We start from the raw sequence: 12,973 nt of genomic DNA on the forward strand, positions 1-12,973 counted from the left end.
CAGGTTATTACCCCTAGTAACAGGGAATGACAGGTATATAGAGATGCACAGTGTGTACACAACAGGAGAGCTACAGGTAATTACCCCTAGTAACAGGGAATGACAGGTATATAGAGATGCACAGTATGTACACAACAGGAGAGCTACAGGTAATTACCCCTAGTAACAGGGAATGACAGGTATATAGAGATGCACAGTATGTACACAACAGGAGAGCGACAGGTAATTACCCCTAGTAACAGGGAATGACAGGTGTATAGAGACAGGTAATTACCCCTAGTAACAGGGAATGACAGGTATATAGAGATGCACAGTGTGTACACAACAGGAGAGCTACAGGTAATGACCCCTAGTAACAGGGAATGACAGGTATATAGAGATGCACAGTGTGTACACAACAGGAGAGCTACAGGTAATTACCCCTAGTAACAGGGAATGACAGGTGTATAGAGATGCACAGTATGTACACAACATGAGAGCTACAGGTAATTACCCCTAGTAACAGGGAATGACAGGTAATTACCCCTAGTAACAGGGAATGACAGGTGTATAGAGATGCACAGTATGTACACAACAGGAGAGCTACAGGTAATTACCCCTAGTAACAGGGAATGACAGGTATATAGAGATGCACAGTGTGTACACAACAGGAGAGCTACAGGTAATGACCCCTAGTAACAGGGAATGACAGGTAATTACCCCTAGTAACAGGGAATGACAGGTATATAGAGATGCACAGTGTGTACACAACAGGAGAGCTACAGGTAATGACCCCTAGTAACAGGGAATGACAGGTATATAGAGATGCACAGTGTGTACACAACAGGAGAGCTACAGGTAATTACCCCTAGTAACAGGGAATGACAGGTAATTACCCCTAGTAACAGGGAATGACAGGTATATAGAGATGCACAGTGTGTACACAACAGGAGAGCTACAGGTAATGACCCCTAGTAACAGGGAATGACAGGTATATAGAGATGCACAGTGTGTACACAACAGGAGAGCTACAGGTAATGACCCCTAGTAACAGGGAATGACAGGTATATAGAGATGCACAGTGTGTACACAACATGAGAGCTACAGGTAATTACCCCTAGTAACAGGGAATGACAGGTGTATAGAGATGCACAGTGTGTACACAACATGAGAGCTACAGGTAGTTACCCCTAGTAACAGTGAATGACAGGTATATAGAGATGCACAGTGTGTACACAACATGAGAGCTACAGGTAATTACCCCTAGTAACAGGGAATGACAGGTGTATAGAGATGCACAGTGTGTACACAACATGAGAGCTACAGGTAGTTACCCCTAGTAACAGTGAATGACAGGTATATAGAGATGCACAGTGTGTACACAACAGGAGAGCTACAGGTAATTACCCCTAGTAACAGGGAATGACAGGTAATTACCCCTAGTAACAGGGAATGACAGGTATATAGAGATGCACAGTGTGTACACAACAGGAGAGCTACAGGTAATGACCCCTAGTAACAGGGAATGACAGGTATATAGAGATGCACAGTGTGTACACAACAGGAGAGCTACAGGTAATGACCCCTAGTAACAGGGAATGACAGGTATATAGAGATGCAGTGTGTACACAACATGAGAGCTACAGGTAATTACCCCTAGTAACAGGGAATGACAGGTGTATAGAGATGCACAGTGTGTACACAACATGAGAGCTACAGGTAGTTACCCCTAGTAACAGTGAATGACAGGTATATAGAGATGCACAGTGTGTACACAACATGAGAGCTACAGGTAATTACCCCTAGTAACAGGGAATGACAGGTGTATAGAGATGCACAGTGTGTACACAACAGGAGAGCTACAGGTAATTACCCCTAGTAACAGTGAATGACAGGTATATAGAGATGCACAGTGTGTACACAACATGAGAGCTACAGGTAATTACCCCTAGTAACAGGGAATGACAGGTGTATAGAGATGCACAGTGTGTACACAACAGGAGAGCTACAGGTAATTACCCCTAGTAACAGTGAATGACAGGTATATAGAGATGCACAGTGTGTACACAACATGAGAGCTACAGGTAATTACCCCTAGTAACAGGGAATGACAGGTATATGGAGACAGGTAATTACCCCTAGTAACAGGGAATGACAGGTATAGAGACAGGTAATTACCCCTAGTAACAGGGAATGACAGGTATAGAGACAGGTAATTACCCCTAGTAACAGGGAATGACAGGTATATGGAGACAGGTAATTACCCCTAGTAACAGGGAATGACAGGTATAGAGACAGGTAATTACCCCTAGTAACAGGGAATGACAGGTATAGAGACAGGTAATTACCCCTAGTAACAGGGAATGACAGGTATAGAGACAGGTAATTACCCCTAGTAACAGGGAATGACAGGTATAGAGACAGGTAATTACCCCTAGTAACAGGGAATGACAGGTATATAGAGATGCACAGTATGTACACAACAGGAGAGCTACAGGTAATTACCCCTAGTAACAGGGAATGACAGGTAATTACCCCTAGTAACAGGGAATGACAGGTGTATAGAGATGCACAGTATGTACACAACATGAGAGCTACAGGTAATTACCCCTAGTAACACGGAATGACGGGTATATAGAGATGCACAGTGTGTACACAACATGAGAGCTACAGGTAATTACCCCTAGTAACAGGGAATGACAGGTATACAGAGATGCACAGTATGTACACAACATGAGTTACAGGTAATTACCCCTAGTAACAGGGAATGACAGGTATATAGAGATGCACAGTATGTACACCACATGAGAGCTACAGGTAATTACCCCTAGTAACAGAGAATGACAGGTATATAGACAGGTAATTACCCCTAGTAACAGGGATGACAGGTATACAGAGATGCACAGTGTGTACACAACATGAGAGCTACAGGTAATTACCCCTAGTAACAGGGAATGACGGGTATATAGAGATGCACAGTGTGTACACAACAGGAGAGCTACAGGTAATTACCCCTAGTAACAGGGAATGACAGGTAATTACCCCTAGTAACAGGGAATGACAGGAGTATAGAGATGCACAGTGTGTACACAACAGGAGAGCTACAGGTAATTACCCCTAGTAACAGGGAATGAAAGGTGTATAGAGATGCACAGTATGTAAACAACAGGAGAGCTACAGGTAATAACCCATAGTAACAGGGAATGACAGGTGTATAGAGATGCACAGTATGTACACAACAGGAGAGCTACAGGTAATTACCCCTAGTAACAGGGAATGACAGGTATATAGAGATGCACAGTATGTACACAACAGGAGAGCGACAGGTAATTACCCCTAGTAACAGGGAATGACAGGTGTATAGAGACAGGTAATTACCCCTAGTAACAGGGAATGACAGGTGTATAGAGATGCACAGTGTGTACACAACAGGAGAGCTACAGGTAATTACCCCTAGTAACAGGGAATGACAGGTATATAGAGATGCACAGTATGTACACAACATGAGAGCTACAGGTAATTACCTCTAGTAACAGGGAATGACAGGTGTATAGAGATGCACAGTATGTACACAACATGAGAGCTACAGGTAATTACCTCTAGTAACAGGGAATGACAGGTGTATAGAGATGCACAGTATGTACACAACAGGAGAGCTACAGGTAATTACCCCTAGTAACAGGGAATGACAGGTATATAGAGATGCACAGTATGTACACAACATGAGAGCTACAGGTAATTACCCCTAGTAACAGGGAATGACAGGTATATAGAGATGCACAGTATGTACACAACATGAGAGCTACAGGTAATTACCCCTAGTAACAGGGAATGACAGGTAATTACCCCTAGTAACAGGGAATGACAGGTATATAGAGATGCACAGTATGTACACAACAGGAGAGCTACAGGTAATTACCCCTAGTAACAGGGAATGACAGGTATATAGAGATGCACAGTATGTACACAACAGGAGAGCTACAGGTAATTACCCCTAGTAACAGGGAATGACAGGTGTATAGAGATGCACAGTGTGTACACAACATGAGAGCTACAGGTTATTACCCCTAGTAACAGGGAATGACAGGTATATAGAGATGCACAGTATGTACACAACATGAGAGCTACAGGTAATTACCCCTAGTAACAGTGAATGACAGGTATATAGAGATGCACAGTATGTACACAACAGGAGAGCTACAGGTAATTACCCCTAGTAACAGGGAATGACAGGTATACAGAGATGCACAGTGTGTACACAACAGGAGAGCTACAGGTAATTACCCCTAGTAACAGGGAATGACAGGTATACAGAGATGCACAGTATGTACACAACATGAGAGCTACAGGTAATTACCCCTAGTAACAGGGAATGACAGGTATATAGAGATGCACAGTGTGTACACAACATGAGAGCTACAGGTAATTACCCCTAGTAACAGGGAATGACAGGTGACACAGGTGACACTAGTGGACTGTGGAACATGAGAGATAAGCAGAGAGTAATCATGGTGCCAGGTACCTGCCAGCCTCCACCTCTCGGGGTGTGCCAGGGTCAGCAGCCTCCTCGCGTCCTGGGAGGCCAGGCTCTGCTTGCTGCCACCGGCCTCCTTCCCTGGCTCCTGGCCCTTCTCTGCGGGTTCCCCAGCCTTGCTGGAGGGGGCACCACTCTGCCACCTGTAGCTGGCAGCAGCGAGAGGTGGGCACAATGTCCTGGCCAGTCTGTGGGCTCCGGGGACCCCATGGTGTGCAGCTGGTCTGGTGGGGGTCAGCAGGGAGTATCTGCTGGGCAGTGTAGTCCTATAGGAGCAGCTGACAGTGTACACAGGCTGCCTGCACAGCAGCCACAGTCTACTCCTGCTGGCTCCGAGCATGTGTGGGAGGCAGAGAGAGGGGCCCAACATGGCTGCTCCTGCCCCTGGGTCACCTACAGCACAGTGTGCCGGGGGAGGTCACCTCCTGGGGGTCTCCTCCATGGGCTGAGGTCCCCCCCTGGGCAGCAGAGATATCTCCTGTGTGTGGGGCTGAGATAAGGCTGCTGCACTCCTCCTCCTCCCTGGGTGTGGGGCTGTCATATCTGCTGGGTCATGGTGCCTGTACCGGCCGTGCCCTTCTCCTGTGCCCAGTGCTGTCAGTGTCCTCTCTGCCAGTGTACCCCTGTCCTCTGTATGGCAGCAGCAGCCCCTGCTTCCTCTATCTGCCCCCTGTGCACATGCCCCCGCCCCTTCCTCCCTACTGGCTGCAGGCATGGCAGCATTAACCCCCTCCTCCCCAGCCTAGGTGACTACAGTAATAATGTCATTGCACCGACTCTGTCTCAGTAACTATCACACAGAACTTGTGCAATACTACCTCCTTTTCTCTGCAGGGAAGTTCCCTGAGCCGGAACAGGGAGGTGCAGGGCAGTATTCCTGGTATAACACATTATACACACAGGGACGGACAGATCACTGACATTATACCATGAGGACAGCCGGGATAGGGAGGTGCAGGGCAGTATTCCTGGTATAACACATTATACACACAGGGACAGATCACTGACATTATACCATGAGGACAGCCGGGATAGGGAGGTGCAGGGCAGTATTCCTGGTATAACACATTATACACACAGGGACAGATCGCTGACATTATACCATGAGGACAGCCGGGATAGGGAGGTGCAGGGCAGTATTCCTGGTATAACACATTATACACACAGGGACAGATCACTGACATTATACCATGAGGACAGCCGGGATAGGGAGGTGCAGGGCAGTATTCCTGGTATAACACATTATACACACAGGGACAGATCACTGACATTATACCATGAGGACAGCCGGGATAGGGAGGTGCAGGGCAGTATTCCTGGTATAACACATTATACACACAGGGACAGATCACTGACATTATACCATGAGGACAGCCGGGATAGGGAGGTGCAGGGCAGTATTCCTGGTATAACACATTATACACACAGGGACAGATCACTGACATTATACCATGAGGACAGCCGGGATAGGGAGGTGCAGGGCAGTATTCCTGGTATAACACATTATACACACAGGGACAGATCACTGACATTATACCATGAGGACAGCCGGGATAGGGGGGTGCAGGGCAGTATTCCTGGTATAACACATTATACACACAGGGACAGATCACTGACATTATACCATGAGGACAGCCGGGATAGGGAGGTGCAGGGCAGTATTCCTGGTATAACACATTATACACACAGGGACAGATCACTGACATTATACCATGAGGACAGCCGGGATAGGGGGGTGCAGGGCAGTATTCCTGGTATAACACATTATACACACAGGGACAGATCACTGACATTATACCATGAGGACAGCCGGGATAGGGAGGTGCAGGGCAGTACAGGGATAGATCACTGACATTATACCATGAGGACAGCCGGGATAGGGAGGTGCAGGGCAGTACAGGGACAGATCACTGACATTATACCATGAGGACAGCCGGGATAGGGGGGTGCAGGGCAGTACAGGGACGGATCACTGACATTATACTATGAGGACAGCCGGGTGCAGGTCCCTGGTTCCCTCACTGATCATGTTTATAACATTTGTCTCTATTTATAAACAGTGAGAGCCAAGCGGATACATTGTATCACTGAGGACTGCACCACGTGACATCCCTGGCTCACGTGACTCACTGATCAGCAGCAGTACATGCCAGGCAGGGAGGGAAGTTGCCAATTCACTTTATGTTTGCGGCTAATTCCTATCTTGTGAATGTAGTTTGGACCATGTGATCATCTTATTAATCCCCATACACACTATGCGATATCAGCTTTGTAAACACAGGGGCAGATGTACAGTATCATAATTGCCTACCTGACCCTCTCCATTAGAGAGAAAATGCTCTGTTGCTGGACTTCCCTGGTAATGTAGGATTACCAGCACCTGTGGGGAGCTAGGTGAATGATAAGAAAGAAAGATGTCACCACAGGTGCTGACAATCACAGGGTTGCCTACCCTCCCGGAAAGAGGGGCAATCCTACCGCAAAAAAAAAGTGTCTGGCTGAAATAGCGCCGTTTTAGCTCCGCCCACCACAGTGCAATGCTGTTAAAAGCGGCATTGCACGTCGGGGCGTGGCTAAAACGGCGCTATCGCTATGGCCACGCCCCCAACAATTAGCCGCACGTGTGGCTCCGCCCCCTCCCCACCCCTTTTCACCCCCGGCGGCCCTCCCCTCTAAGCTGGCTGCTCTCTCCTGGAAAGGGCAGCCAGAAAGTCGGCAAGTATGGACAATCATACATTACCAGGGAAGCAGAGGCGTAACTACTTTTTTTGCGCCCCCCCCCCGAAATATTAACCCCCTCCTTACCCGTCCCCATTGCCGCCGGCACTTCTGCCTCTAACCCGACACGCAGATCTGTGTCGGGTGACGGGCGGTCCCCGGCTCCGGCTGCAGTGCTAATATAATAACAGACACTCGGAAAATGGCTGCCCCCATACCGCACTATGGGGGCAGCCATTTTCCGGCAGGAGTCGGGAGCCGGGACCAGGTGGTAACTATAGTCCCGCAGACCCCCCAGGCGCCCACACCTGCCTAGCGCCTCCCCGCCACCGTGGGGGCTGCGGGACTATAGTTACGCCACTGCAGGGAAGCCCAGGAACAGAGCATTGTGTCCTCCTGGAGAGGGGCATGCTGGGAGGTATGGATAATGTATGATTGCCAGCACCTGTGGGGAGCTAGGTAACTGATAAGAAAGGTGTCACCACAGGTGCTGGCAATCATACATTACCAGGGAAGCCCAGGAGCAGAGCATTGTGTCCTCCTGGAGAGGGGCATGCTGGGAGGTATGGATAATGTAGGATTGCCAGCAACTGTGGGGAGCTAGGTAACTGATAAGAAAGGTGTCACCACAGGTGCTGGCAATCATACATTACCAGGGAAGCCCAGGAACAGAGCATTGTGTCCTCCTGGAGAGGGGCATGCTGGGAGGTATGGATAATGTATGATTGCCAGCACCTGTGGGGAGCTGGGTAACTGATAAGAAAGGTGTCACCACAGGTGCTGGCAATCATACATTACCAGGGAAGCCCAGGAACAGAGCATTGTGTCCTCCTGGAGAGGGGCATGCTGGGAGGTATGGATAATGTATGATTGCCAGCACCTGTGGGGAGCTAGGTAACTGATAAGAAAGGTGTCACCACAGGTGCTGGCAATCATACATTACCAGGGAAGCCCAGGAACAGAGCATTGTGTCCTCCTGGAGAGGGGCATGCTGGGAGGTATGGATAATATATGATTGCCAGCACCTGTGGGGAGCTAGGTAACTGATAAGAAAGGTGTCACCACAGGTGCTGGCAATCATACATTACCAGGGAAGCCCAGGAGCAGAGCACTGTGTCCTCCTGGAGAGGAGCATGCTGGGAGGTATGGATAATGTATGATTGCCAGCACCTGTGGGGAGCTGGGTAACTGATAAGAAAGGTGTCACCACAGGTGCTGGCAATCATACATTACCAGGGAAGCCCAGGAGCAGAGCATTGTGTCCTCCTGGAGAGGGGCATGCTGGGAGGTATGGATAATGTAGGATTGCCAGCAACTGTGGGGAGCTAGGTAACTGATAAGAAAGGTGTCACCACAGGTGCTGGCAATCATACATTACCAGGGAAGCCCAGGAACAGAGCATTGTGTCCTCCTGGAGAGGGGCATGCTGGGAGGTATGGATAATGTATGATTGCCAGCACCTGTGGGGAGCTGGGTAACTGATAAGAAAGGTGTCACCACAGGTGCTGGCAATCATACATTACCAGGAAGCCCAGGAACAGAGCATTGTGTCCTCCTGGAGAGGGGCATGCTGGGAGGTATGGATAATGTATGATTGCCAGCACCTGTGGGGAGCTAGGTAACTGATAAGAAAGGTGTCACCACAGGTGCTGGCAATCATACATTACCAGGGAAGCCCAGGAACAGAGCATTGTGTCCTCCTGGAGAGGGGCATGCTGGGAGGTATGGATAATATATGATTGCCAGCACCTGTGGGGAGCTAGGTAACTGATAAGAAAGGTGTCACCACAGGTGCTGGCAATCATACATTACCAGGGAAGCCCAGGAACAGAGCATTGTGTCCTTCTGGAGAGGGGCATGCTGGGAGGTATGGATAATATATGATTGCCAGCACCTGTGGGGAGCTAGGTAACTGATAAGAAAGGTGTCACCACAGGTGCTGGCAATCATACATTACCAGGGAAGCCCAGGAACAGAGCATTGTGTCCTCCTGGAGAGGGGCATGCTGGGAGGTATGGATAATGTAGGGTTGCCATTACCTGTGGGGAGCTGGGTAACTGATAAGAAAGGTGTCACCACAGGTGCTGGCAATCCTACATTACCAGGGAAGCCCAGGAACAGAGCATTGTGTTCTCCTGGAGAGCGGCATGCTGGGAGATATGGATAATGTATGATTGCCATTACCTGTGGGGAGCTGGGTAACTGATAAGAAAGGTGTCACCACAGGTGCTGGCAATCCTACATTACCAGGGAAGCCCAGGAACAGAGCATTGTGTCCTCCTGGAGAGCGGCATGCTGGGAGATATGGATAATGTATGATTGCCAGCACCTGTGGGGAGCTAGGTAACTGATAAGAAAGGTGTCACCACAGGTGCTGGCAATCCTACATTACCAGGGAAGCCCAGGAACAGAGCATTGTGTCCTCCTGGAGAGGGGCATGCTGGGAGGTATGGATAATGTAGGATTGCCAGCACCTGTGGGGAGATAGGTAACTGATAAGAAAGGTGTCACCACAGGTACTGGCAATCATACATTACCAGGGAAGCCCAGGAACAGAGCATTGTGTCCTCCTGGAGAGGGGCATGCTGGGAGGTATGGATAATGTAGGATTGCCAGCACCTGTGGGGAGATAGGTAACTGATAAGAAAGGTGTCACCACAGGTGCTGGCAATCATACATTACCAGGGAAGCCCAGGAACAGAGCATTATGTCCTCCTGGAGAGGGGCATGCTGGGAGGTATAGATAATGTAGGATTGCCAGCACCTGTGGGGAGATAGGTAACTGATAAGAAAGGTGTCACCACAGGTGCTGGCAATCATACATTACCAGGGAAGCCCAGGAACAGAGCATTGTGTCCTCCTGGAGAGGGGCATGCTGGGAGGTATGGATAATGTATGATTGCCAGCACCTGTGGGGAGCTAGGTAACTGATAAGAAAGGTGTCACCACAGGTGCTGGCAATCATACATTACCAGGGAAGCCCAGGAGCAGAGCATTGTGTCCTCCTGGAGAGGGGCATGCTGGGAGGTATGGATAATGTAGGATTGCCAGCACCTGTGGGGAGATAGGTAACTGATAAGAAAGGTGTCACCACAGGTGCTGGCAATCATACATTACCAGGGAAGCCCAGGAACAGAGCATTGTGTCCTCCTGGAGAGGGGCATGCTGGGAGGTATAGATAATGTAGGATTGCCAGCACCTGTGGGGAGATAGGTAACTGATAAGAAAGGTGTCACCACAGGTGCTGGCAATCATACATTACCAGGGAAGCCCAGGAACAGAGCATTGTGTCCTCCTGGAGAGGGGCATGCTGGGAGGTATGGATAATGTATGATTGCCAGCACCTGTGGGGAGCTAGGTAACTGATAAGAAAGGTGTCACCACAGGTGCTGGCAATCATACATTACCAGGGAAGTCCAGGAACAGAGCAATGTGTCCTCTTGGAGGGGGGCATGCTGGGAGGTATGGATAATGTATGATTGCCAGCACCTGTGGGGAGCTAGGTAACTGATAAGAAAGGTGTCACCACAGGTGCTGGCAATCATACATTACCAGGGAAGCCCAGGAACAGAGCATTGTGTCCTCCTGGAGAGGACTCAGGTAGGCAAGTATGAGATGTATTAAGCCTTATGGTCCAGACATACTTAGCGATTATCCCAAGGTTGTACGCCTTTCCATAACAGGACGCTATGTAAAGCCGTCCACCCTGGTATTAGCAGCAGATGAGTGCCAGCTGCCGGCGATGATGCAGGAGTGTCACCACTCATTGCTGCCCCCGTACACACTGGGGGACTTTTGAGCTGAAAGCAGCTGAAATTACACAACCGAGCTGCTTGATTCTATATAGTATGGCGAGTGCAGCGAGCCACCGCGCCCGAAGCGTGGTGAGCTGACGCAGAATACATGTAAAGCAATCCGCGTGAGCTCGCCACGCTTCGGGCTCTGTGGCTCGCTGCACTCGCCACACTATATAAAATCAACTCCGCACCGACGTGGATAGTGGGGGTATGAAAACGTCGGAGGACGCGTTCCGCCGCCCATGGCGGGGCTTGCTGCGCTCGCTATGCTTCGGGGTCATGTGGATAGTGGGGGGGGGGGGGGGGTGCGTAAAACATCATTGTATGTCATACAATGATATTATTGTATAGCTAATGTAATGGCATCGCACACTCTATAAAATCGCATGCGATTTTGCAGGAGGTGCAATGCGATCCCCTGGGGCACACAGAGCAGTGAATAAATTACATGAAAAAATCGCATTGCATGGCACTAAAATGGCCCATGCGATGCGATGCGATTTCACTACGTTAGCATACATAGAACATCTGGGCGCCGTGCTAGGAAACAAGTACCCAAGATGTAGCTATCCGTCAGAGATTATACAGCTATTTACATCCTGACAGCCCTCTCTTCTTATGTGAGTTCCATGGATCGCATGCCATCACACGTGTCACCCGAAGCAATGCTTAGGGCCCGCCGGTCTAATCTCGGGTTGCCAGATATTATGTGCAGCACTTAATCGCATGCAATGCGATCTGTGACTGCGGTAGTCAGTGGGACGGGAGGCGATGTTGAAAAAAATAAAAAATAAACATTTCAAAAGATTGGGCGGCCCTCTGATTGGCTGACTCGCTTTTGAAAAAAAAATTCAAATTCTGCCACTCGCTACCAGTTCTGCTTACTACCGCCGCCCGCCAGCCCTCCTGCTGCCCGCTGCTAGCTCCACTACGCCGCCGTCCTCTCGCCCTCTTCCAGCAACTGATGTGGCATCGCATAGGATCACACAAGATTATGGGCACCATAAGGCGTAATATATCTGCCCCAATGTGCACTTAAAATATTGAACGATATTGTTAACATTTATTGACGCCACCGGGACCCACATCGAACATGCAGTCACTTCCTTTCTTGGTGGGTCTCCTCCTCGTCGGCAGTGGACTCTCGGTCACTCAACGATAATCACTCTGATAATCAGAAATCGCCAGAAGCCAATTCCAAGATGCTGAAAGACCGTATATAGGCAGGTAGCAATCTTAGCAAAATGGCACCTAAGCTGGGGCGGGTCAGACATTTTATACTCTCTGTAATAGATCGGAAATATTTATCCTCCACCATAGGATTTATTAGAATCAGAATCAGCTTTATTGGCCAGATAGACTTTTGAATACAAGGAATTTGTTTCCGGTTAACATTACAACTGCCAGGAGACAACATGGCAAGAAGGACATACAACATGCATAGAAGACTGGGAGCACAGTGTGTATTACCTCACAGTTACTAGTCTTGTTCAGTTGGTGGACCGCTTGAGGAGTAGGCTTTGCAGGAATGGCTTTGAAGCATCTACCAGATGGAAGCATTTTGAGCAAGTCGTGGTCAGGGTGCAGATGGTCTCCTACAACTTTACCAGCTTGTTTCTTTACTCTGGACAAATACAGGTACTGATGATCTTTTCTGCCATCCCCACCACCCTTTGTAGCCTGTGTCTGTCCCCCTTACTGGTGATCCATAACAGACTATGATCCATACCAGTCTCGACAATTGCAGAGTAGAAGAGGAGCAGCAGCTTCTGAGGGACATTGAACTTCCTGAGTTACCTCAGGTAGAACGGCCTCTGCTGGGCCTTCCCAATGATGTTGGCAGAGTTGGACCCCCATTTTAGGTTCCAGGGTATGTTAGAACCTAAGAACTCGAATAGAAATCACATTGTTGGTGATCATGAGCGAGGACATAACAGTTGGTGTC

The 12,973-nt window shown here is 49.0% G+C and overlaps 1 protein-coding gene across 1 annotated transcript in view; it reads right to left on the minus strand.

Moving 5' to 3' along the window:
• Positions 1-5,171, minus strand: part of ABCB10 (ATP binding cassette subfamily B member 10) — a 53,388-nt gene extending 48,217 nt beyond the window's left edge. Inside the window, exon 1 of the mRNA XM_083152274.1 lies at positions 4,502-5,171. Coding sequence (XP_083008400.1) covers positions 4,502-4,883 — 382 coding nt within the window. The 5' untranslated portion in view covers positions 4,884-5,171. The remainder of the gene's footprint in view (positions 1-4,501) is intronic.
• Between the last annotated feature and the right edge of the window lie 7,802 nt (positions 5,172-12,973).

Source organism: Crinia signifera, chromosome 7 (assembly GCF_055691185.1).
Source record: "Crinia signifera chromosome 7, ASM5569118v1, whole genome shotgun sequence".
NCBI lineage: Eukaryota > Metazoa > Chordata > Amphibia > Anura > Myobatrachidae > Crinia > Crinia signifera.